Source organism: Patiria miniata, unplaced genomic scaffold (genome assembly GCF_015706575.1).
Source record: "Patiria miniata isolate m_02_andy unplaced genomic scaffold, ASM1570657v1 HiC_scaffold_5, whole genome shotgun sequence".
In the NCBI taxonomy this organism is placed as follows: Eukaryota; Metazoa; Echinodermata; class Asteroidea; order Valvatida; family Asterinidae; genus Patiria; species Patiria miniata.
In genome coordinates this window covers 21546834-21570641 of record NW_024037072.1, presented here as the reverse complement: position 1 = coordinate 21570641, position 23808 = coordinate 21546834, and the positions used below count along the sequence as shown (strand labels likewise).

Below are 23808 nucleotides of genomic sequence, written 5' to 3'. Positions count from 1 at the left end.
AAGATATCTCCAGAAATTGCTATTTAACCAACTCAGATGATGGGAGTTGAATATAACAAAATATATATATATTTTTTTACCAACCCAAATCTCAGATGGGGGGCACTCGGGGGGGCACTAGGTTTTCCAGGGGGGGCACGTGCCCCCCCTGGCCCCCCCTTGGCGACGCCACTGCCTATGAGGCGTCGGACCTATGAGGCGTCGGACTTACGGGCCTTTGTTTGGTTAGGGGATGCGATTTTGTCGGACTTATGAGGCGTCAGACCTAATAGGCGTCGGACGTATGAGCGGACCAAGCGCGGTTCTAGAACCAATATTTTGGGGGGGCTAGTACGGTGGATCCAGAATTTTTTCAGGGAGGCGTGCTGAAATGTTGACCGGTTATTTTTTCCAGACACTTAGGCCTCCGAAAATTAATAGGGGGGGGGGGGGGGGGGGGGGCTCATGCCATATTTTCAATGGGGAGCGCCAATAAAATCTTAAAATCATTTTTTTTTTACGCAATTTTTTTTTGGGGGGGGGGGGGGCTAGACAAAATTTTGGGGGGCTACAGCCCCCCCCCCCTACCCCCCCCCCCCCCCCCCCCCCCCCCCGTAGAACCGCGCCTGGAGCGGACCCCGGCACATCACTACAATACATTTTCAATCCTAATAAAAGCCATCGGCAACCATGTTCAAATCATTTGCTGTCCTCCTATTGCTGGATCTTGGGTTGTTCACTTGGACTGTTCCTCACAGCATCCGCTTGTGAGCATAGTCCGGTTCGACTGGGGGGGGGGGGGTCCGGGCCTCACTGCGCAGGTTTCCGTCTACGTCTCAATATACAGGGGGAGACAAAAAACGAAACCCAAATGTTCAAGTTACGGAATTTTAAACACAACCGCCGTTTTAAAGTTATGTCCGTCGGCAAAACACAAACAGAAACTACGCACACAGAATCGTACAATAAACACTCTGATTTATTAATCCTAGCTCAGCAAACTTGGCACTGATGGCATCCAAGACTGAACCAAATTTAGAAATTCTATGTAGTTGTAGGCCTATTATGCAAGCCTATAAGAGTGAGTTTCTGGGGCGCGTCTCCGGTCGGCGGAGCTGCAACAGAGTTCAAGCTCAGGCAGTAGTCCAGCTGCGCTGCTCCGGCGGAGTAGTACAACTCCTAATAGGGCATACAACAACCATAAACGGAAGGCGATACTATTTTGTCGAATTTCTGAAATTATGTTATTTCCCCGTTTTTTAAGGGTATAGTAGAGCAAAAGGAAACGATTTTGAGAGGGCAAGGGGAATGAACAAAAAGAAAAAGCCGCTAACACAATGACTTTTCTGCATAATTAAGATAATAAATGTCACGGCAGCGGGGAAATGTTTTCTATTTCCCCGCGGCGACTGGGGGTGGGGGGGGGGGGGGGGGGGGGGCGCTCGATCCCGTCGCTCATTCGCTCCGCGGCTCATGTCTATGGTCTTCCCAACCCAACGGTCTTCCGTAAAAATGGATATGCGCCCTCTTGTGATGATTTTTTTCTTACAGCTTTTATTAAAGGGCTTTAATCATTGGCGCTCAATATTGACGTTCTGTTCTTTTGACCAATCAATTTACACAGACTATCGTTCCATGTCTGATGAGTCATCAATGAAAGATGGCGGCGCCCACGTCCGCCAGAACAGAAGTTTCCACGTTGGAAGCCGAAAATGATCACTTCCGTGAAAGATATGCCCCTAAAATGGCCCAGACTGGAACGAGATTTTACCAGAGACCCGACAGTAGTAATTTCACCCAACCTTTAAAACGAGACGCCTTTAAAATTGATATAGACGCATATGACACGTCGATGGATATTGCTCCGACGTCTTCGAGTTCGACGTCAGGTAAGCCAGCCAACCAAATATGCCATATGGCATGTATGGCGATCGTGTAGTGCAGGGCCCGGTTCCTATAAAAGGATAAGGGAACAAAATCCACTTTAAAATTATTGGACCTATTAAACTAGTTGGCAACATTCTCAATAAACAGGTGATAGACATGATAGAGCCTAGGGCAGGGTTTTGATTTTTTGAGGGAAATTTGGGGGTAAACATGGTAAAATGACGATGAGAGTGCAGCGACAACACGCGACCCGAAAATAAAGATGGCGATCACCGCGCGATGTACTGTGAGCACGCACGGCGCGCTGAATTGCAAGGCACAAACCGCACAGGAAAATCGTGATTTCTACCCCAAGAATCAGAATTGCAAAAAGGGTGTCATTAGAATTGAGAAAAATCTGCTTTTGATTGTGATTTACGTAAAGGTGATTTTTGAGCAACAATAACAAACAAGTTGACTCTAATTTGATCAAAACAAAACAGGGGCCCTACACTTCACGATCGCCATTTATTTATTATTATTTATTTATTAGGCCCTAGATCATTTCTCAGGCACGAGACAATTTAAATATAAAAATATATGACAGTTTTAAAATTCAATTCCATAAAAATTGCTAGACACGACAATTTTTATGTAATTGAATAACTGTCAAATGTCATATAAGTTATAACCATAACTATGCATGCCAACAATCAACATACATGTAGGATGGGTTGCCCTATTATCGCGGTACTTATCACGTTTCTCGTTCGGAAGAGAGATTGCCCAGTGACCTTCCTGAATTGTCCTGTCTCTTAGGTTGTATAACTCTTCCTTTTTAAATTAATATAAAAAATCTGACTGTGGTGTGGTTTATTCCGTGTACGATGCCTGTGAAAATAGACATGCGCGGAGTGTGCGAACGTAGGTGGACTCCCTATTATCGCGGTATGTGGGAAGTGGTGTTTATAATGATCCCAACTTTTTTATTCATATTAATGTTTGACCAAAACATCCCCTGAATAAAGTCTGATAATTTCCCTGTAATGTTCAAGTTGATTAAAGACTATATTTCTACAGGATGATTTCTTAAGACCCTGCCCTTCCCCCGAAAGGAGAACGCAAATCCCTGGGGCAAGTCTACTGATCGGCGATTGAGGGCGCCATTCACTTTACTTCGTTTTATTTTCGCTAACGCGCGGTGCTTATTTTGATCCCGTAAAAGTTGTTACGATTGCGCGCTGCAAATATCGTCGTTCGACTTCATTTTACATTTGCAGCTGAAGAATGGGAACCAGACAATGGAACTTTCATGGACAGAGCACAATTAAAGATTAATGTTAAAAAATAAACGGTACCTTTTAGCAGACACGGTGAGGGAATATTTTACAAGTTTTGGAAAAAGTTAATATTTATTAAAATCGTTAAAAGTCCCGAAAGACACAACATTTTTTAATCGTCCTTTTTACACAACTCAGTAGAAAATCCTTGATGACTGGTGAACTGGATAAAAATCGCCACTTGGAGGAGTTTTGGCAATGCAAAAAGAGCAATTTCCCATGCTGCGATAATAGGGATGCCGCAATAATAGGGAGTCCGACTATACATGACATTAGTCCTAGTAACTTGGACCCAACTTATGGCCTTTTTAACATTCAGACATGGTCTGGCGAGTGGCAATAGTACAGTCGGTCATACTAAAAAGCGTCAACACAGCGTCAACACACTCCAAAGCGTCAACACAGCGTCAACTCAGCATCAACACATCCAAAATGCATTAAAATTGACACAAGCAGTCTGTAACCCATACAGTATGAACAGAAACAAGATTTTGGCTTAAAATCAATAGGTTAAACATCTAACAATTGCGATTTTCCGTTCAAGAAAATTGGCTCTCCGTGCCGCTCCGAGATCGGCTGCCATGTTGCCTCAGTGGCAGCGCAGACCATACCATTATGCTAAAGGGTGATAGCGTTGTACAATAAACCTCAGTCTCTCACAGATCAGAGTGCACTGGTATCAGCAAGGCGCCCTCTGTTGTTTATGATAAGATAATGTCATTACCTTCACACCCCTACTTGAAATGGTGTAGTCCAAGCTTTGTGCGAAGTCAAGATGGCGGACAACGGCCGTGCAAGTTAAAGGTCATTTTTTCGCGTGAAAATACGATATTTTTAACAACAAAATGGAAAGGAAACTCAATCCAATGGAAATTCTCTTTTATTCTATGCTTTACAATTATATGCCCTTTTTGTCAATTCAGAATGTGTTTTGGATGTGTTGACGGTGTGTTGACGCTTCTGTAATGTGTTGACGCTGTGTTGACGCTGTGTTGACGCTTTTTAGTGCGACCCAGTACAGTAGGGTCCAAGCTAATCCGTATATGCCAAGCAACACTACTCTGTCATTGACCCCAAACCCAACACTGCCCAACAAAAACATCAGATTTCACCCTCAAAACGGCCTCCAAACATGCCAAATAACTAGATACGCCACCTGAGGTACAAGTAGACATCGTTGACTAAGATGGTTGGACTGAAGTTTACTTACGATCTGGATGAAAAATGAAATTTCCCATTCAATTCCGAGAGCTCCCCTCGCGATCGTGAACACGTTAAATTTCTGGCTTGTGTTTGAATTGCGATGTGGTCATCATGCCCAGCGTTCATTCAATGGTCCCCGTATCCCGTGTGCGATTCCGTTACCGAGCGTACGCGATGCATCGATTATGACAATGAGAAGACTGGATCACGTTTGTAAACACAGGTGCATTTCGAACGATAATAGGGAGTCGGGAACTAGGGCAGCTTTTATGGAAGGAAACCAGTTCAAGCTTGTTCCCGACTCCCTGTTGAAAGGGGGCACGGTTTTGATTTACTAAATGAGGACAGCGTCTGAACTGAACTTTTACTGTATGGGTTTTATTTTTAGGTCCACACAGCAATGCATGCTAAATTTCCTGAAAAATTGTGTTCCCTGAATTAGAAATCTAGACTGTTTTCCACTTGATAGGCCTTTGCTATTTATCCTGTAATTTTGTGGGAACATTTTAAGATATTTTGTCTGAAATGACTGTAGGATCTTTGCAGGATAACTGGTCATCAAGAGCTAGGAAAATTTGATATGTCCTGCCTTTTAACCAGGTAAGTAGTGTCCATAGAGAATATCAAGTGGAAAACAGTCTAGATTTCAAATTCAGGGAGCACGATCTTTTAGGAAATTTTGCACACATTGCTGTATGGCTCACAATATGAAGGAAGTCCAGTATTTTAGATGCTTTGAATGGGCTACCTAATGTGGTGCATTTGAGCAAATTTCAAAAATTCTAAAGTGAACAAGGGAAATATGAGACGCAGCTGTCCCAAAATTTCCTTTGGAAAATACACGGAAACTAGACACATGTAGGAGTCCCCAATTTAGTTTATCTAAGTTGGTGTTGGTAACCAGGTAGGTATATAATTCTAAACCAAAAATGAAGACGTAAAACAAGCTGAATTTCAAAGCAAAGAAATGCAGATTTTCCACTTGTTTTTCTACAGGTGGCACTGCAACACAGAATACAGAAAAAGTTATCTGGGCACCATTCATGTGGCTAATAAATTGCCGCCAATCCCTTTAACCTGTCGTCATATGCCTTCAACTCCTTACAAAAATGAAACACCCCTACATGTATTTATGTGATTTCTTTGTTATCATGTCACAGTTTAACGCATTTCACATTAAAAATATTTGCCTTGAATATCTTCAGTTTCGGTCAGGTTTTGAAAGTTTTAATGTGCAAATTAAATGAATGCAAATTACATACAATAAAAAAGTCTGTTGTTTCATGCTCATCCCAAGACACAAAGAAAGTGATTCATCAATGACTGAATTGGAAATAAGGATCATCACAATATATACATAAACAAATTTAAGATTTTTGATTAGTGTAATCCTGTATTTTTTCCCTCATGTCTATTTTAATTATGGTGTGTTTTTGTGTGATAGATTTACGACAGAGAGCAGTATTAAATGGAGGAACAAAGGACCACATCACTGGACCAATCCAGCCTTTTGCCAGACCGCAACAAGGAGTCATATCAAAGCTCATGCAGGAGTTCTGGTCTGTGATCGGTGAAAAAGAAGTAAGTGATATCATTCTCCCACTACAAATTACTTCAACACAAATACTTGCTACTACAGGTTTTGCTTTTTTATAATCCAAAATTCCTCGATGCGATTATTGGTCTCATCTTTATTACAACCCTAACCCCCTAGTAGTTCCTCAGGACTACCCTGCTAAATCCAACAGAGTACAACCGGAGTTTCCTGCTCAATCCACTTTGCCTCATTTTCAGTTGTCTGCTGAATCCAACAGAGTCCAACTTGGCGTTATTATGCGGTTCAGTTGCCTGCTGAATCCAACATTTTGCATGAGGAATGTTCACAAGGGGTTAACTGCTCCATCCAACAGGCTCCATTGGGTATATGACATAGTTGGATCCTGTTGGATTCAGCAGGGTTAGGGTACAAGCTTTCCAAAACCTTGGGCAAGCCTGACCAAAGTTTGCACTCGACACAAATCAACTGTACAAGGTCTCTGAGCTGGAACATTCACACAACCAACTTTCTTTCCTACTTCAGCGGCAGCCTCTGAGGTTTTGTTGTTAGCCCCTATATAATTGTGCTCGTTAGAAAGTTATTGGGCTTTTTATGCCCCGCGGCGAAGCCGAAGGGGCATACTGTTTCCGCCTTAACTTGAGAAAATACTTTACATATGAACTTCAAATTTGGTTTGTGTATTGTCCTTGGCAATCCTAAGAAGCCTATTGCATTTGGGGCCGAACGGTCAAGGGTCAAGGTCACAGTGGGAAAAACAAAAGAAATTTTGTCAGCGTGATAACTTGAGATATACTTTACATATGAACTTCAAATTTGGTTTGTGGATTGTCCTTGGCAATCCTAAGGAGCCTATCGCATTGGGGGTCGAAAGGTCAAGGGTCAAGGTCACAGTGGCTAAAACAATAGAAATCTGGTATTTATTCTCAGATCATAGGGATAAGGGATTAATTCATATACATGTAAAACCTACAGAAGACACTAATGCTGTCAATGAACGTTCCATTTGACCAAGGTACATGTAAGTTGATGTTAGAGTGGTGTTACAATGTATGTCATGGAAACAGTCACGGTTGCGGGGCATTTGTGTTTGTAAACACACCTGACTTGTTTTAACCTGCAGTTGGAGTATTTTTGTTCAGAATGCTTCCCTAAACTTGGAGCAAATTGAAGTTACGAGCCGCTGTTAATTGCTCGCGTTTGCATTGGGTGGAAATCAGGGCTTTAGCCAGCGTTTGAAAATGGGTTTCCAACTTTAGGCCGGAATTGGAAAAAGGGTGTCCAAGTTGCTTGTATATGTGACACTCCTTGCAAAATCAAGGCACTTTCAAGTTCATACAAAAGAAAAAATGAAAAAAATTTGACAGTAAGAATGAGGTCTTCACATTTGTTGCCTTCGGTTGAATGCCATTTCAATGATTACACGAACAGCCGGGTTTTACCATAGTGGGTCGCATATACATGTACATGTGCAATTACATCACAAAAAATAGCCTACAGGCAGACAGGGCATCCAAAGGGCGCCCAGACACCCATCCAGCTAAAGTCTCATGGAAATGACACCTTAAGAGTCTGCAATGACAGTAATCATGGTTTGCATTTTTTTGACAGGCAAGGAGGGTGGTCATCTTAGGCATCTTTGACATTGCCTGTATGCTGGTGCTTCTACTGTGGTGCCAATCTACCAATAGCATGGGTGAGCATTTTCTATCTGTTATCATTACCCTAATTCTGCAGGTGTTTTTGCTAGGACCTGACCTGTATCCTCTAAAATCTTTTATTTTGCAGGAACTTTATACATGTAATTGTACATCTATTTTACTGTGACATTCAAGGTTCCAGTCCTTCTGATTTGAGGCGTGCAATCACACCCCCACACCATCGCACACCTAAAAGCTTCCCGAGAGGTGTGAATAATTGCACGCCTGAATTTCCCTGGACCATAGATCACACACCTAGAAAACCACACACCTAGAAAAAACACACACCTAGAAAAATCCAGGTGTGCCTTTTTCCACACGTCTGTGATTTTCAAATCAGAAGGACTGAGGTTCTTCAAAATCCTCCAATTCCGCTCACCTACTGAGGTCCTTTCAAAATCCACCGGAAAGTAGCTCATGGAAGATTAATTTAGGAAGATTGAGCATTGGTGGCTTTTGAAGGATTCAGAATTTCACAATCATGATCAAAATGTTAACCCTAAACAGAACTTAACCCATGAAACCCCAACGGCATGTTTTGTTGGAATCTGTCAGGATGGGTACAGTACCCCTAAAACTGACAGTCTTTGACATTGGGTTGGCATACCTCCAAAATCAATTTGCAAGGATGAGGAAGGTTCTTAGTATTAAAATCACCCTAGGGAGTTAGGGTAAATTATAGCACTTGACTGGTATACCTGGACATGAAAAAACAATGGCGTTGAAACAAATCCAACACTGCCCCCTCCCTTCTTCCCCCCCCCCCCCCTCCCACTGTAAATATCAGCACCAAATACATACATAAAATCAGCCCCAACATATGAGTCACTTAGTGTCAAAGGCTAATGTTCAGTTCATATTTCAATCGAACACGAAAAAGTTGCATGACCTTGTTAACAATTTTAAATAGGGCTATATGAATAGAAGGACACTAAGAGACAATTTTACAATGTACAATGTTATTCAATTACCTAAATTTTGGTTTCATGTTTCATATTTCAGCGCTGAGTGCCTATACGTACCTGACAGTATGTGACCTAATGCTGCTGGTGACTTGCCTAATAACGGTATGGGTGTCTCAACAGAAACCAGTCTCTGTGTATTCATTCGGGTAAGAAATGTCTGTATGCAGTTGACTACTTTGTTGTTTGGCATTCGACAAGTGTAAACCATTATGTACACCTGATGTACCCCCGTTTGACTGTTGTGAGCTGTAGTGCTCTTAGCACCAGGACTTTAAACTTCTGGTTGTGTACAATGTACATGAACATTGTTGAATTTTAGGATATGAGAAGTGTGTATCATCAGTAACAGCTTAAAAGTGCTTGGTAACAACCACACAGATTTGTGATATTTGTAAGGAGTTCTAGTAAAATGAGACACAGTCAGTGGCCGTGTCACGCACACAGCCCTGTTTGACCTCAGTTTCTTGTCCCGAGGTCAAGCACGCATGGCCCAAAAGCGTACGCGGGATTTTACGAGATTTATTCGAGACTACAGAAAAACACGAAAAGTGCCTGGATACGTGAACTGTTTGGCCAAGATGGCTAAATAAATGAAAAGTTGAAACCGTGTGCTTTATTTTGATACCAAAAATAACTGCTTTTGACAAATATAAACTGTTGTTACGGCCTGTCAAACAAAATCATATTTTTTATCAACAAAAGCGAGGGCTGATAGTTTTTAGGAATACATTCGATTCTTAAAAAAGGCCAAAAGAAACGGCAAGGCTCGGTAGATAGAGGAAAGTATACGCTTCATTTTCATGTGAAACACGTGCAGGAGACTTTTAATGTTTGGTCCAAATCACCGGTTGAAAAAATGAAGAGTTTTGCGAGATTTCATGATTTGCAATCACATGTACGCGTGTAAACGAACGCAAGTACGCCGACGTACGTTGGCCTGAAAACATTGTGAGTAGCACGTGCGAACGTGCAATGAATGACTTATGAATATTAAGCAGGCCATACTCGAGCTCGTCCAATCAGTGGGCGTATGGGTCACAATGGCGACGATCTTTTCGCGTTGTGAAAAATGGAAGTTGTTTGAAACATTAGGTGTACATGTACATCGAATTCTTAAAATATTAACGACATCATGCTCACGAGATTTTTTGTAGATAAAGGTTCATTCTTTCCTTTGATTACCTCAACATTTGGGAGACTTTCGTCGTTCTCGGAAAAAACCAGGAAATTTCATAACCTAATTTTTAGTCGATTTGTCCGTGAAATAATATCGTCAAAATGCATCAAAATCCTTTTTTTTTTGAGAAAAAAAATACCCTGATGGATGCATTAAGTAGGTCTTTAACTACCTAAAACAACTTTCTTTGTTTGGATCGGTTGTGGTTTGGCCTGAAAATTGCGAATTTTCTGAAGCCCGTTTTATGGCCATCGTTCGCTGGCCTTGCGTTGCTGGGTCAGTTGTGTGGACGAGAAAATAGAGCAGCTACGCGTGACACGGCAACTGACTGGACAGAACTGGGCAGAGGTTTAAATGAGGGTTTGTGTATATTATTAAAGAGAATAAAGTCTCCTTTCGATACTGTTTGTTGCACTTCAATCGGACATTCTGTTGACAACTTATGGCTGTTTAAATTTTTCATTTATCGGCATGTCCAAAAAGTGAAATACTGATAAAAGTTAAATTTGGAGTTTGCAGTCATGAAAGTGAAAGATGCCAATTGTGTTTCTTTAAAAACTTTTTTATTCAACTTATTTTTATATTACTCCTTTAATAGATGTGTAGTAGTGTATCAAAGATTACAAATATCAAGAAATCTGAAAATAAAACAAAATATAAAAATCGCCCCCGTTCATTTTGTTTTTGCATTTTTGGCTACTACATGTACGTCATGTGGCCAGTGCTATCTCATTTTTCGAGAATACCTCACATAATTTTATGTGCCACAAATCATAATTTCCTTGTAAAACATGTTTATAATTCAGGCATTCTTAGGCCAAAAAAAAAAAATATTCGGTCTCTGGTCAGACCAAAGTTCCGGAATTGACGCGGGGACGCGGCTTTTTTTTTTTTTTTTGCTTTTTTTTTTTTCTCCAAGCTTGGATTGCACAGACAAGGTGGGGTACTATTTTGCTATTTGGTGTCCTCATGTACATTGGTGTCTTCCATAATTTGCCTTGGTGCTCTCGATCATTTGCCTTGGTGCAATTTCCCATTCCTTGGTGCTCTTTGGTAAAAAAAAAATTAGGAGGTGCGGTAATAGAGGGCGCTGTTGGAGCTGCCGCGGAACATTTTGAAAAAAAAAAGATTGACGCGCATGATTAAAATCGACGCACGCGCTGACCAGAGACCGACTTTTTTTTTTTTTTGGCCTTATTGTGAAATTTTTTTTTTAAATGTGTTTTGCTACTTTTTAATTTTAAAGTGGAAAATGTATAACAGTTTTGAGTGATTTTTCTTGGCAAATGCAGGTTTGAGAGATTTGAAGTGCTGTCTGTCTTTTCCTGCACTATGCTGGCAATATTCGGTGCAATATTCATCATGAAAGAAAGGTGAATTCAACTCATTTATGTTTGTACATGCATGAACATGATTAAAGTACAGTTTGTAATGTCTATCTGCTGATTAGCAGTGCAGGACAAAAAATACATTAGGCCAAAAAAAATAATAATTCTGCTTTCGGTTTCCTTACCTACCCTATTCTGACAGCCCCTACCCTAATTTGTTTTTGGAAAATGAGGAAAAAACACCCAAAACCATCACTTTATACCTTTTAGCCTTGACAACATGCAGACGCCTCCATATGATCGTACACACACAAAATTGGCCCCCCCCCCAAAAATTCCCTACCTACCTACCCTATTTGCGAATGCCATGTAATCGGAAGCAGAACTATTTTTTTTTGGCCTTATTTCACTTTTGCCGGTGTAAGCATGCTCGTACATTCTTGAAAATTAACATTGAAGATCTTTCTAGGTCACATTGTGTCCATAGTTGAAAACGTTTGTCACCTCCAAGTTGGCTTTAAAACTCTGGATAGAAGTCATCCTTTCCACTATAATTGCTGAAATTTCAGTTCATTAAAGAAATAGGCTATCAGCATTGGTCCAAAAATTGGGCCACCGGTATCAAATAAATGAAAGGAGCAATTCTCATAGCGATTTTTGGCAATGTATGCACATCTAGAATTGGAAAACGTGTGATAGCTTTGCAGTGTGAGCGGTGGAAGTTTTTGGGTGTTATCACTTTTAATTTTTTTTCCCAAAATGGCCGCCAATATGCTTGTTACCGGATTATTATATGTGGTAACAAGCATGTTTTGGCAGCCATTTTAAAAAAAAAGTGATAGCACCCAAAAAACTGCCACCACTACAATGCTATCGCATATTTTCCAACTACAGGGGTGCATACCTTGTCGAAAATCACAATGAGCATTTTTATTCCCCTCATTTTATACCGACCAAACCCCCCCCCCCCCCCCCCCCCCAGGCTGATGGCCTAACACGTGCTTCAGCTTAGGAGAAAAGCCAACAAATCACAAGAAAATCTGTTTATCTTGCTTCATTTACTAATTCAGTGCCAGAACTGCCAATTTAATTAATTTAACTGTATTTTTTTTCCCATTGGAACATGCATGGTTGGAGAGTCCTTTTTCTTGTCTTACAAAAATGGCTACACAAATTTGTATTAATGAGTTAATGGTTTTGAGGTGTTATCACTAAGTAAATTCTCAGTGTGATTTGTAATCTCATACAGCACGGAGCGCTTGTTTCAGCCGGTTGATATCCACACCGGTCGCCTGATGCTGGGCGCCGGTTTGGGCTTAATCTGCCACATCACGGTGACCTACGGAGCCAACAGTAAAGCATTCAGGCACGTCATTGAGGCATCGCGGTCCAGCTGGCTACAGGAACACTTTGCCGATATGAGCAGAAAGTGAGTTGAGATATATCTGCATTGATAGCGAGTGAATTCGCATACTGTGCATGTGTATCATCCAGTGGCTGATAAGGAAGGAAAGAAATATCAATGCATTCCGTAGAATTGAAAAGTAATGGAGTACTAATACAAAGCGGCAATGCCTGTAGTATTGAAAGATAAAAAAAGAAGAATACAAAGTTCAAACTTCAAAGGTATAGATGAAGATGTGGCGAAATGACATGAGGAATAGTCTTTTTAGTGACTCTGCAATTCTAAAAAAAAATGTAAAATTGAGTTTCCAAAACGAATCATTGAATCATCCAACTTTTTGTAATAATTGACATAACATCTGACTGCTGCCTTCCAGAGATTTGCACTACTTGAAAAATGATGTCAATGAAGTGCAAAGCCCAAATTTTACAATTCAACCACCTGGAGTTGTCCTGGAGTACTTTCCGAGTACCAGCTTTACTACCAGATGTTAAGATGGTTTGGTATGGATACAGCTGCGTAACTCAGACATTGGACAGTGAATCCCCACCAAAAGAAATGAAAGAAAAGTACTCGCCGAGTACTTCCGTTCCAAAAGTTTAATTAAAAAGTAATTTTATTTATCCAAAGTCCCAAATTAATTTTGTTTTCTCTCTAAACTGACTTCAATTGCTGTCTATTGTTTCTCTTGCGTTCACAACAAACAGCTCAATACTTTGTAGTTTACAAAGTACTCAGAAAGTATTCGACTGCAACTCTGCAACTACTCCATCGAAAATCAGAAACATTTCTCATATTGCAGAATTGAGGTGAAAAATTAGGCCAATTTGTTCACGTTATTGTAAAACACTGGCTTTTTTGGAAAACAGTAGTATGTAAAGTCTGTCACGAGCCAATGTGGCCCATCAGGCTGGCGTTTATCCCCAGTTTCAGTAGCATGAAACGACTGAGAAAATTTCTTTTCCTCCTGGACGGATGCTAGTCCATAGCAGGTTACTCCCCAGCTAATGCCGGTACCCATTTATACTCCTGGGTGGAGAGAGGCAAGTGGAGGTGAAGTGGCTTGCCCAAGGACACAACATATGGCCAGCGGCTGGATTCAAACCCCTGACCCTCTGATCATGAGTCACAAACCCTAACCAGTAGGCCACACTCCCCAAGTAAACCATCAATATTTCTCTTGTTCTCCTTGTCAGTTTTTGTGCGATTGTTCCAGGGTTTGATCGCCTGCTCCTTCCAAGAGTCAACCCTTTCGTCTTGATTGCCATGGCAGGTGCCTTGTCCCTGCTCATCACGGACCTACTGGTGGATGTCAAGTAAACATTTCATGATAATTTCTCTGCCTTTTGCAAAGAGTCAAATTCTTTGCCAAATTAATATGAAACAAATGCGATCATGCAAACTGATTTTTGACTGCTTTTGACATTAAGAAAGATCCTGTATGTTAATTGCCCACAGAGAATCCTTTGTGGTAACTCACGTTACATTTTCGTAATGTGAGTAACCGATTTTGTGCGTCTTGTTTATCATACATAACACATTTTTCTGGATGTCATCTTTGGTGCTTTAGGTCTAGGTCTACTGTATCTATCATGGGGATAACATTTTCAGTAAGGTAATTACAGCCCAAGGAAACTCAAAAGAAGATCAAAAATGTAACGTGAGTAACCGTGGAATTGCCCTTTGGTAATCATAGTTTCTGTTCTAAATTTGGATAAATAGAACAGAAATAATTCTGTAAAAAAGTAAAACTGCTGCAAACTGCTTACTGACTGGATGGACCTGAAATATATAAATCTTAAAATTAATGTGGCCTGACGTTGCGAACTTAGCAAGTTCTTCTTCAGAGGCTAAAACAGAAATGACAGAGGTACATACATTAACATGGGGTGCACACAAACATGCAGGGCTGAAAGAAGAAACACAAAAGGAGGATTAAGTGGGAAAGGTGTAGAAAGATGCAGGGGAGGGTGGATGAGAGAACAAAGAAACAAAGGGAGATTGCAAACCACAAGGGGTCTGGTGTGAACAGGGGAGGGACCAGAAAGGGGAAGGATCAAAGGTCACAGGGAGTGGGAACAGACAAAAGAGTGTGAGAGTGAAGGGATGATGCGGGGGGGGGGGGAAACAGTATGGAGGTGGAAAGGGATGAAAGATGGGGGAAGATGGGTAAACACAAACAAGGAAGACCAGATGGATTATCTGTAACAGATGACAATGGAGGGAAAAAAAAGGATTAATCATTTCCAAGTTGGATGTTGAGACCATGTGGTTGAATAGTTCGAAGACGATTCATCCACACTTTCTCTCTGCTGAGGCGAACTGAGTCCTTGCGATGGCCAAGAGATTCAATGCCCTGCAAAATCATATCAGAAATGGAGTGGTTAGGCAGGTTGAAGTGATGACCAACAGGGGTGTCTAGTTTCTTGGTGTTGACCGTTGACCGGTGGGCATAGAAACGCTTCTTGAGCGTATTCTTAGTCTCACCTACATACTGCACTCCACAGACCCTGCAAGAAATGAGATATATGACATTAGGGGTGTTACAAGTGATGTTACCAATGGTTCTGTGGGTAGTGACAGAAGAGTGGCCAGAAAAGGAGTCAGACTCCTGGATATGAATCTGGCAGACAACACATCTGGAACTGCACTTGAAAGTACCATGCTGGGTGGAAGGGGATGCATCTAAGGATGGGACTTCAGCTCGAACAATCAAGTCCCGTAGATTTCGAGGACGCCTGTAAGCCAATGTGGGGCCGTTGGGGATGGCGCGGGCAAGGCGATCTGAAGTATGGAGGATATGATGATTGTCATTAGTGATTTTGCGAAGGGGAGGGAGATTGGGGTGAAACGTGGTAACCAAGGGAATCCCAAGAAATCTAGGAGGCTATCCCAAGAAATCTAGCTCTCACGGGAAAGGCCCCTGATGCCATGGCCAAACCCATGATTCCCTTGGTTACCACGTTTCACCCCAATCTCCCTCCCCTTCGCAAAATCACTAATGACAATCATCATATCCTCCATACTTCAGATCGCCTTGCCCGCGCCATCCCCAACGGCCCCACATTGGCTTACAGGCGTCCTCGAAATCTACGGGACTTGATTGTTCGAGCTGAAGTCCCATCCTTAGATGCATCCCCTTCCACCCAGCATGGTACTTTCAAGTGCAGTTCCAGATGTGTTGTCTGCCAGATTCATATCCAGGAGTCTGACTCCTTTTCTGGCCACTCTTCTGTCACTACCCACAGAACCATTGGTAACATCACTTGTAACACCCCTAATGTCATATATCTCATTTCTTGCAGGGTCTGTGGAGTGCAGTATGTAGGTGAGACTAAGAATACGCTCAAGAAGCGTTTCTATGCCCACCGGTCAACGGTCAACACCAAGAAACTAGACACCCCTGTTGGTCATCACTTCAACCTGCCTAACCACTCCATTTCTGATATGATTTTGCAGGGCATTGAATCTCTTGGCCATCGCAAGGACTCAGTTCGCCTCAGCAGAGAGAAAGTGTGGATGAATCGTCTTCGAACTATTCAACCACATGGTCTCAACATCCAACTTGGAAATGATTAATCCTTTTTTTTCCCTCCATTGTCATCTGTTACAGATAATCCATCTGGTCTTCCTTGTTTGTGTTTACCCATCTTCCCCCATCTTTCATCCCTTTCCACCTCCATACTGTTTCCCCCCCCCCCGCATCATCCCTTCACTCTCACACTCTTTTGTCTGTTCCCACTCCCTGTGACCTTTGATCCTTCCCCTTTCTGGTCCCTCCCCTGTTCACACCAGACCCCTTGTGGTTTGCAATCTCCCTTTGTTTCTTTGTTCTCTCATCCACCCTCCCCTGCATCTTTCTACACCTTTCCCACTTAATCCTCCTTTTGTGTTTCTTCTTTCAGCCCTGCATGTTTGTGTGCACCCCATGTTAATGTATGTACCTCTGTCATTTCTGTTTTAGCCTCTGAAGAAGAACTTGCTAAGTTCGCAACGTCAGGCCACATTAATTTTAAGAGAAATAATTCTATTAAAATTTTTGAGTTGATTCAATTTCATATTAAACTGTTATTTATCATAATTGACACTTTTATATTTTTCTTCCAAAGCAATTACTTTGTGGCGGACACACTGGCAGCCATTTGTATAGCCCTGATGACATTTGGTACCATGCTTCCAATGAGCATCTACACGGGTACCATACTACTGCAGACATCGCCGACACACATCATTGGACAGCTGGACAAGAGTCTAAGAGAGGTTGGGAGAATTTGCTGTGATTCTTACACCCATTAGAGACTGGAGCCCCAGAGTTGCGCCGAAACAAAAACTATTGGGAACGACTCCCGTCAACCAAACTAGATTTTGAATTCAGACCTCAAATTTAATGTCTTAATTTTCCATTGACTTGACACTGGAGTCTTTCCACTTAATTAATTTGATTCAAAATCAATCTGTTGATGTAGTTGCTTGTAACTGTTTTTAACCTTTTCATGTACGATGAAGTAATTTGATTCGGCGCCACTCTGGATCATCAGTCTGAAGTTTGTGTGTTAGTGCTGCTTGTGCCTAAGACTAGGGACCCCAAAAATACTTGTAATGCCACTTGAGCAACAGCAGTGAATGCATTAAAGCCAGAGTCCATCATTTGCAACTATCCAAAAAGTAACTGGCGTAATTATTGTTGACAAAAACAAACTTGGTTGAAAGATAGTAAGGGGAGTAAACTCCCTGTCAAATTATTCTTTCTGGCAAGCTGTCATTTTGAAAAAATCAACAAAAGAAGGCCTTTCCAACGGTGAGTCCTTAAGAAGCTCTGTTGGAAATTTCCGTTAGTAGTTCGTTTTTTTATTCGGCGAAGCGTGTGCAAGCGCGACATCGCGTAGCTGCAATCGGCTAGTGTGAACGTGTCTCAGACGCTGAATTCAGGCCCAATTCAAAACATGATTCAGCAACTTTTGATTTGAAATCGAGATCCTAGAATGTTGTTTTTCTTGAAATATACAGCTGAAGCTGAGCTGAAACTTCATCAGGTTAGTTGTTCAGCACCCTTCTTTAGATTATGAGCACTTTTGTTGCTTCAAACGAACAAAATGCACAAATTACAAATGATGGACTATACCTTTAGCCCTAACCTCCCTGAATCCATCAAAATCCATACCCCTGTTTTGAAGAATTTCGGTGGATTCAGGATACCTCCTTATCGATGGAATGAGGATTGCAAGCCTAGCGGTACTGCAGGATTTTGATGGATTCAGGATATTGAGCAGTCACCAACACCAACATTTTTGGTGGGACATAATTGGTGGATTTTGGCGGATTCAGGATACTTTCTAGTAAAGATAGGTTAGGGTTAAGAAACATTAAATTGCAGCCTTAACCTATGTGCACGTGTTTCACTTCATCAGGTTAGTTGTTAAGTACCCGTCTTTATATTTTGAGCACCTTTGTTTTTTCAAATTTTAAAAATGCACAAATGACATATTATCTACCGGTACCTTAAACGCTATGAAATAGGATTCATAAGACAAACTTTTTGTGGAGGCATTTTACAAAGGAAAACAGTTATATTGAAAAACATTTGGAAAACAGAAAGCCATTTACAATGGGCTCTGTGCGCCAATGAAAGAGGGCGCCCTTTTACCAAGCAACGACGTCCCATGGGTGGGACATTTAGCTGGTTGACGCCACACACCGTTCCTTGTGTGTGACGCACGTACACCAGGGGATTTGAACTATGTACACGCAGTGGTACGGCCGCGCATCGCGGCAAAATTGCAGTCAGGCAAGATGGCGTCGGTTGGTCACCCCCAACTGTACTTTCTTTGCCGGTGAGGGAGTACTTGAGAACGGAGCGGATAGGGCACTTTTTTACCACTTTTGAGAGCTCTATAGATGGGACACACCATGCGAACTGGCGTGAAGTACATTGTATGCATGGCATAGCGTGAGCTTCAGATGTTGTCGGTGGTCTCCTCCATCTCTCCCTTTCTTACCGTTGACAGGGGTACCTGTGCACGTGACCAATATTGATTTTATTGCTGGGGATTTGGGAGTGATTTCTCTTGATATTGTGTCCCTCTTCCTTGCAGGCCTCGACCCTTGACGGTGTGCTGGAGTTTCGCAATGAGCATTTCTGGACCGTCTCATTCGGCGCCATAGCTGGCTCGCTCCATGTTCGAGTCCGCAGAGATGCAAATGAACAGGTCAGATTCTTCCTAAAATATCTGCTGTCTGATTTTTCTCAGGATTTGAAGCACAAATATGGATGTTGGTAGAACTAGCATTGCAATTCTGAATATTCTAGACAGTTTGAATGCGAGAGTGTCTTTTGAGATGAAATTATAAGGAGCTAAAAATGTTAAAAATGTTTGTATTGAAACCACAATTTAAAGTCATTAACAACAGTAACACTTTTGGCTTTTTTGTGTATTGATTATCCAACCCTCTGGTGTAAAGAAGGGATTTTATAATGGAAAAATTGACCCGTACAATAATACTCAATTTCATAATTTCTTCAGGAGTGTTAACGTGTGGAGCATTACTTTTCATTGAAGATACTGTCAAAGTTTGTACAAAGGGACTAAAACTAAAAGGGGCATATTCCTCAGTACATTAATTCCTTCTCTTGAGAGAAATGTGAACAATATGTCTGTACAATGTATAACCCACATTATTTGCACTTTACAGGCATGTAGGATCATTTACATTTATCCCAAAGTAACCTTCAAAATTATTATCAAAATTCTTACTTGGATTAAAGATCGTACTGGTACTAAACACCCCGTGAAATTATTCCATCTGTCTTGCTGTCATTAAGAAGAAATAAAAAAATGTAGGTGGTTTCCAACGATCAGGCAATTGAGTGATTTTTGGAAATAAAGAAAGCTATTGACAAAATTGTGTTTCGTGATTAAGAGGTCGTGCATTGTTTTGTGCTGGTTTGCACTTTTTTTCGCAAAAAGTGTAATATCCACTGAGCCGAAACTTTCAACAGGTTAGGTTTTGAACTTTTTTGCTTTGGATTTTGAATGGTGTTATTATTGGAAACAAACATAATGCATGAAAAGCAAATGATCGTATATGCCTTTTAACTACTTGTTTTACCCGTTTCTTCAGATGGTTCTTGCTCATGTTGCCAACAAGCTATCCCACCTTGTCTCAACTCTCACCATCCAAGTCATCAAAGACGACTGGACCCGTCTGACTCCTCTCTCCTCCTTCCCAGGCGAGGCCCTGTCCTCCAAGCTCCCGCCCCCGGCACCCCTCAACCCAAACTTTGTCGCCAGTAACCCGGGACTGAACGTGTACTCTGCCGCCGCAACGTTACAGCAGCAGAAGAAGGGCCTGTATGACTTCCAGATCCCCACCACGCCGAGCCGGGCCTCCAGTACCCCTTACGGGACGCCCAGTCGAGATCTGAGCTTCCACTCCGGCATCGGACCGATATCGACCCACGGGGAGTCCACCTCGCCCATGCTGGACAGATATAACGCGGATACGCAGCTGAAAGGAATCTTAAGAACAGGCGGCATGGGGCCCAGAGGGTTACCGCCCAACATGGCCAACAGTCGGCCCCTTGCCAGCAGCCACAGTGCCGTCATTGACTTGAACAGCCTGGGAACGGCCAATCTCTACACGCCGGGGAAAATCCTGGCGGACCACAATCATTTGAATTTTGACTCATGAGAGTTTCCCATTTAAATTGTTATTCTCTTCAAAAGTATCATCACGCTCTCGTTAACAGACCACGTTATTTAAATACAATGGGTTATATTTTATTGACGTAACTGTAAATATGTACATATGTAATTGTTATTAGCATTTGAAAACTAAAAGTTGGCGATAGAGAAACAAATATGAATGTCTCCTTTGTGGTATTTGCACAGGAGAAAGTTGTCTTTGCTGATTATAGCCTTCTCAAAGAAAATTAATTGAAAAAGGAACTGTTCTTTACTTGCCTTTTGTCCCTGTATGATTGTTCCCTCGGTTTACAGAGTAGGTGATTGGTGGTAGCTATTTTCGAAAAAAATAAGCCATCTTTGCGGAAGATTTTTAAAGTTGAAAAGACAGAGCCAGCAATGGAACAAGCATAAATGTATTAGCCATAATACAACATCAGCAAATACCACTTTAGTGATAACTTTCATGTTGGTTCCTTTCATCCCTACAATGGACTAGTCTGAATGTTATAAATATGGAACCCAAATTGTTATTTTGGGGATATCTCAGGGAACGACGCTACATTTGGCCAAAAGAAAGTAGTTTAAACCAGTATCTGGGAATAGGTACCCTGCAATTTGATATAAATGAATGTTATGTTTTGTGTTTACTAGACTCCATGTTGAAAGCACATGTATGCACAGCCATGGTACGTTGAACAGTCTCAATCCTTCTGTTGTGCCTTTTTGGTCAATTCCAGAATTTTCAAAGAAATGTCCCCCATGTAACACAAAATCTGTATTTTGATAATGGCAGCATATATGTAACTTCTCCGTAATTCCTTCTCATGCTTTACTTGTCATTCCAACTTCAGAAAACAATGAGGCTGTTTTCCAACAGGATTTCCATTGAAGTTAGATCTACTTGATTGGTGCTTTTGAAATGCCCACTTCTTTTTTACGGATTCCGTGCAACAAAAACAGTAATAAAACAAGAGTTAGGGGAGACCACCGGGACGGACATTTGAATGCATTACCGAATGCGCTGATGCTCAAGCGAAGTTGCCATGGGTTTGTGCACATTCGCAATAAAATTAGTCCCGCGTACTTGGTGTCATACGCGCGTGTTGTATCCCTCACACTGGAGCTCTCTAAAGTGGTCATAAAGTGTCATCAACTGTTTATGTAGATTTCATATAAACAAGTCACTTCAAATCAGAGAGTAGCATCTTTTATGTAGGGTTCTGACAATTGATCTATCGCCATTTGCGAGTTAGCCACGCCCCTTAGACAACCCTATGGGGAATTTTGTACACTAAGTTTGTCTCAGATTTGGCGCATTCTGCGTCCATTTCTATATCATGTAATTGAACAATATTTTGCAAGCTGCGTTGACGCGATTCTAGCGCGATAGGTCAATTGTTTTGCCAGGTTAACCCATTAAACTGTAGTTAACTGTTTTACATTGTATGTACATTCATTCCTTGACATTTCCATTAAAAAAAACAGGAAAAAAAGTTGCAACCTGACGCCACTTTTTTCTTTCATATATCATCTCAATAAAAAAAGTCAGTCATTGCAAAAAATGTTGAAAAGACATGAATCTGGGACTTAGAAACATCTCAAAATTGTTGGGAAATACTTACAAAATTGTCTTGACTCTCCATAGACTTTGTACAAATACTACATTCTTTCCCAAAACCATAACATGTTATGGTTTGGCAGTTCGGGGAGGTATAAGGAGTAGCAGACAGGGTGCTTTGGGACACTACAGTTAAAAGTCTTAAATGCCATCGATACATATTTAAGAATTGAAAACCCTCTATTATTCGTATTTGCACAAAGAATTTTGCATGCTGGTTGGTATGTGTTTTGTAATTGTGTTGTAGTTGCTGTCTGTTATGTGTGTGTTCGTTATACTTGCACTCAAAAGTATAGTCATTGTAAGTCATTTCTGATCATAGCAGTGTACCTAATAGCATACAAATATTGAGTGACTCAGCGTGGAATGGGAGGAATATTATCGCAAGGTAAAATCTTGACTTTTCCATTTCACGAGGCAAAGCCGAGTGAACTGGAAAAGTCCAAATTTTACCGAGCGATAATTTTCCTCCCATTTCACAATTTAAAGCCACTCAATATTTGTTTTAAATAACTGACATATAGATCCTTGTCATTTGATATATTTGAACTTTTATTTCACTACAAAATTCCAAATGTATTTCTCTCTTTCAAACCACCCATTCACAAAAATGTTTGAACCCCACTCTGTAGTGCTGGCTCTTTGGAACAATACACGCTATGTAACGCTGAACGCGCACACCAGCATGCATTTGCACACAAATACCACATCTTGGAACAAGAATGATCCTAACTGTTGAATAGTATTTTCCATTCCCCATGGGCGGATAGTACTTTTTGAGACCCGGCGTGAATGGGAGTACTATACAAATAATGAATGTTTGTGAGTGCAATGGTAAGAATAATTTCATGAGGTCACAGATGAAATGTTCCATTCCTTGAGGCAAAGCCGAGTGGAATGGAACATTCCATCTGTCACCGAATGAAATTATTCTTTCCATTGCACGAACGTGAAACATTCATTATGTGTTTTACAAAACACCTGAATAAATCCTCGTCATCTGATCAGTTAACTTTTAATAGCTAATTTATTCAGGTTAAAAACTGTTTAAAAGTTCGACAAGTTCATCATATTTAATTTATGCAAACTGTTCAACATGTTGAGAACCATTATATTCAATTTATCGCGATTTAAAACAGTGCCACCACCAGCAGCAGTGACACCGTGCAATGGAAGTTCTATTCACCGTGTAATAGAACTTCCATTGCACTGTGCGCTGCGCGCCGTGCGTTGAGACGAATAATTCAATGACGTGATCAATGATCCAACAATCAGATTACGAGGATTCATTCAGGTGTTGTATAATAACAAATGTCACATGATGTGAGTTCCACCAATCAAATGACAAGGATTATATGTCTGTTAAATAAACTTTATTCACGAGTCGGCCATATTATATTGAAAGCGAGGTAAAGTCTTTATTTTTGGAACTTGCAAGTAGAAACTAATGCAATGAAATAAAAGTTCATTACAAATTAATACCAGTCTGCTCTGATGAATAATATAAAATCTGTGATTAAACATACCCTAATGTTTAAAGCCACATTTAAAAAAATTTGAAAGTGTGGCTTGGAATGCACTCCAATCATAGTCTGGCACCATCCCTTTCAACAGTTTACAATGTTTAAAATAGATTCAGGGAACACGATCGAAAATGGCTTCCTTGTGAATAAGCAATTTGCTGGTTAGGATTAAAAAAAAGTGTATTTGGACAAGTGAAATAAAGATGTGTAGTATGAGGGAATTTTAAACCCAAGAATTTAAACCCAAGAGTTGCCATTTTATATTGCCTATTCAAAGTGATAACCCCCATTGCCCCCCCCCCAAAAAAAAAAAACCCCACCCAATTATTATAATAACAGAATTAATTACAACCAAAAAACCCCCTAAAAACAAGTGTGAAGAAGGCTTAAAGGAGTCAAATGATTTTTTTTTTGGTAAAATCCTGCATTGTCTCATGGTGTTGAAAAAGAAAACAACATTTTAT

At 41.0% G+C, this 23808-nt stretch overlaps 1 protein-coding gene across 1 annotated transcript; it reads left to right on the top strand.

Moving 5' to 3' along the window:
- The first annotated feature begins 1565 nt into the window (after positions 1–1565).
- On the top strand, positions 1566–20539 carry LOC119741560 (zinc transporter 6-A-like). The gene is made up of 10 exons (XM_038217360.1): positions 1566–1868; positions 5833–5969; positions 7555–7639; positions 8646–8754; positions 11078–11158; positions 12363–12542; positions 13715–13834; positions 16628–16778; positions 18611–18724; positions 19638–20539. Exons 1-10 carry the CDS (start codon positions 1640–1642, stop codon positions 20205–20207), a joined length of 1776 nt encoding a protein of 591 aa, XP_038073288.1. The 5' UTR covers positions 1566–1639; the 3' UTR covers positions 20208–20539.
- Positions 20540–23808: the final 3269 nt, after the last annotated feature.

Excerpts from the sequence above, each read along its gene's own strand:
- LOC119741560 (XM_038217360.1), top strand. The coding sequence starts at position 1,640 with ATGGCGGCGCCCACGTCCGCCAGAACAGAAGTTTCCACGTTGGAAGCC. Across the intron at positions 1,869-5,832 it reads GTCTTCGAGTTCGACGTCAG|ATTTACGACAGAGAGCAGTA; the intron begins GTAAGCCAGCCA and ends TTTGTGTGATAG. Across the intron at positions 18,725-19,637 it reads GCAGAGATGCAAATGAACAG|ATGGTTCTTGCTCATGTTGC; the intron begins GTCAGATTCTTC and ends CCGTTTCTTCAG.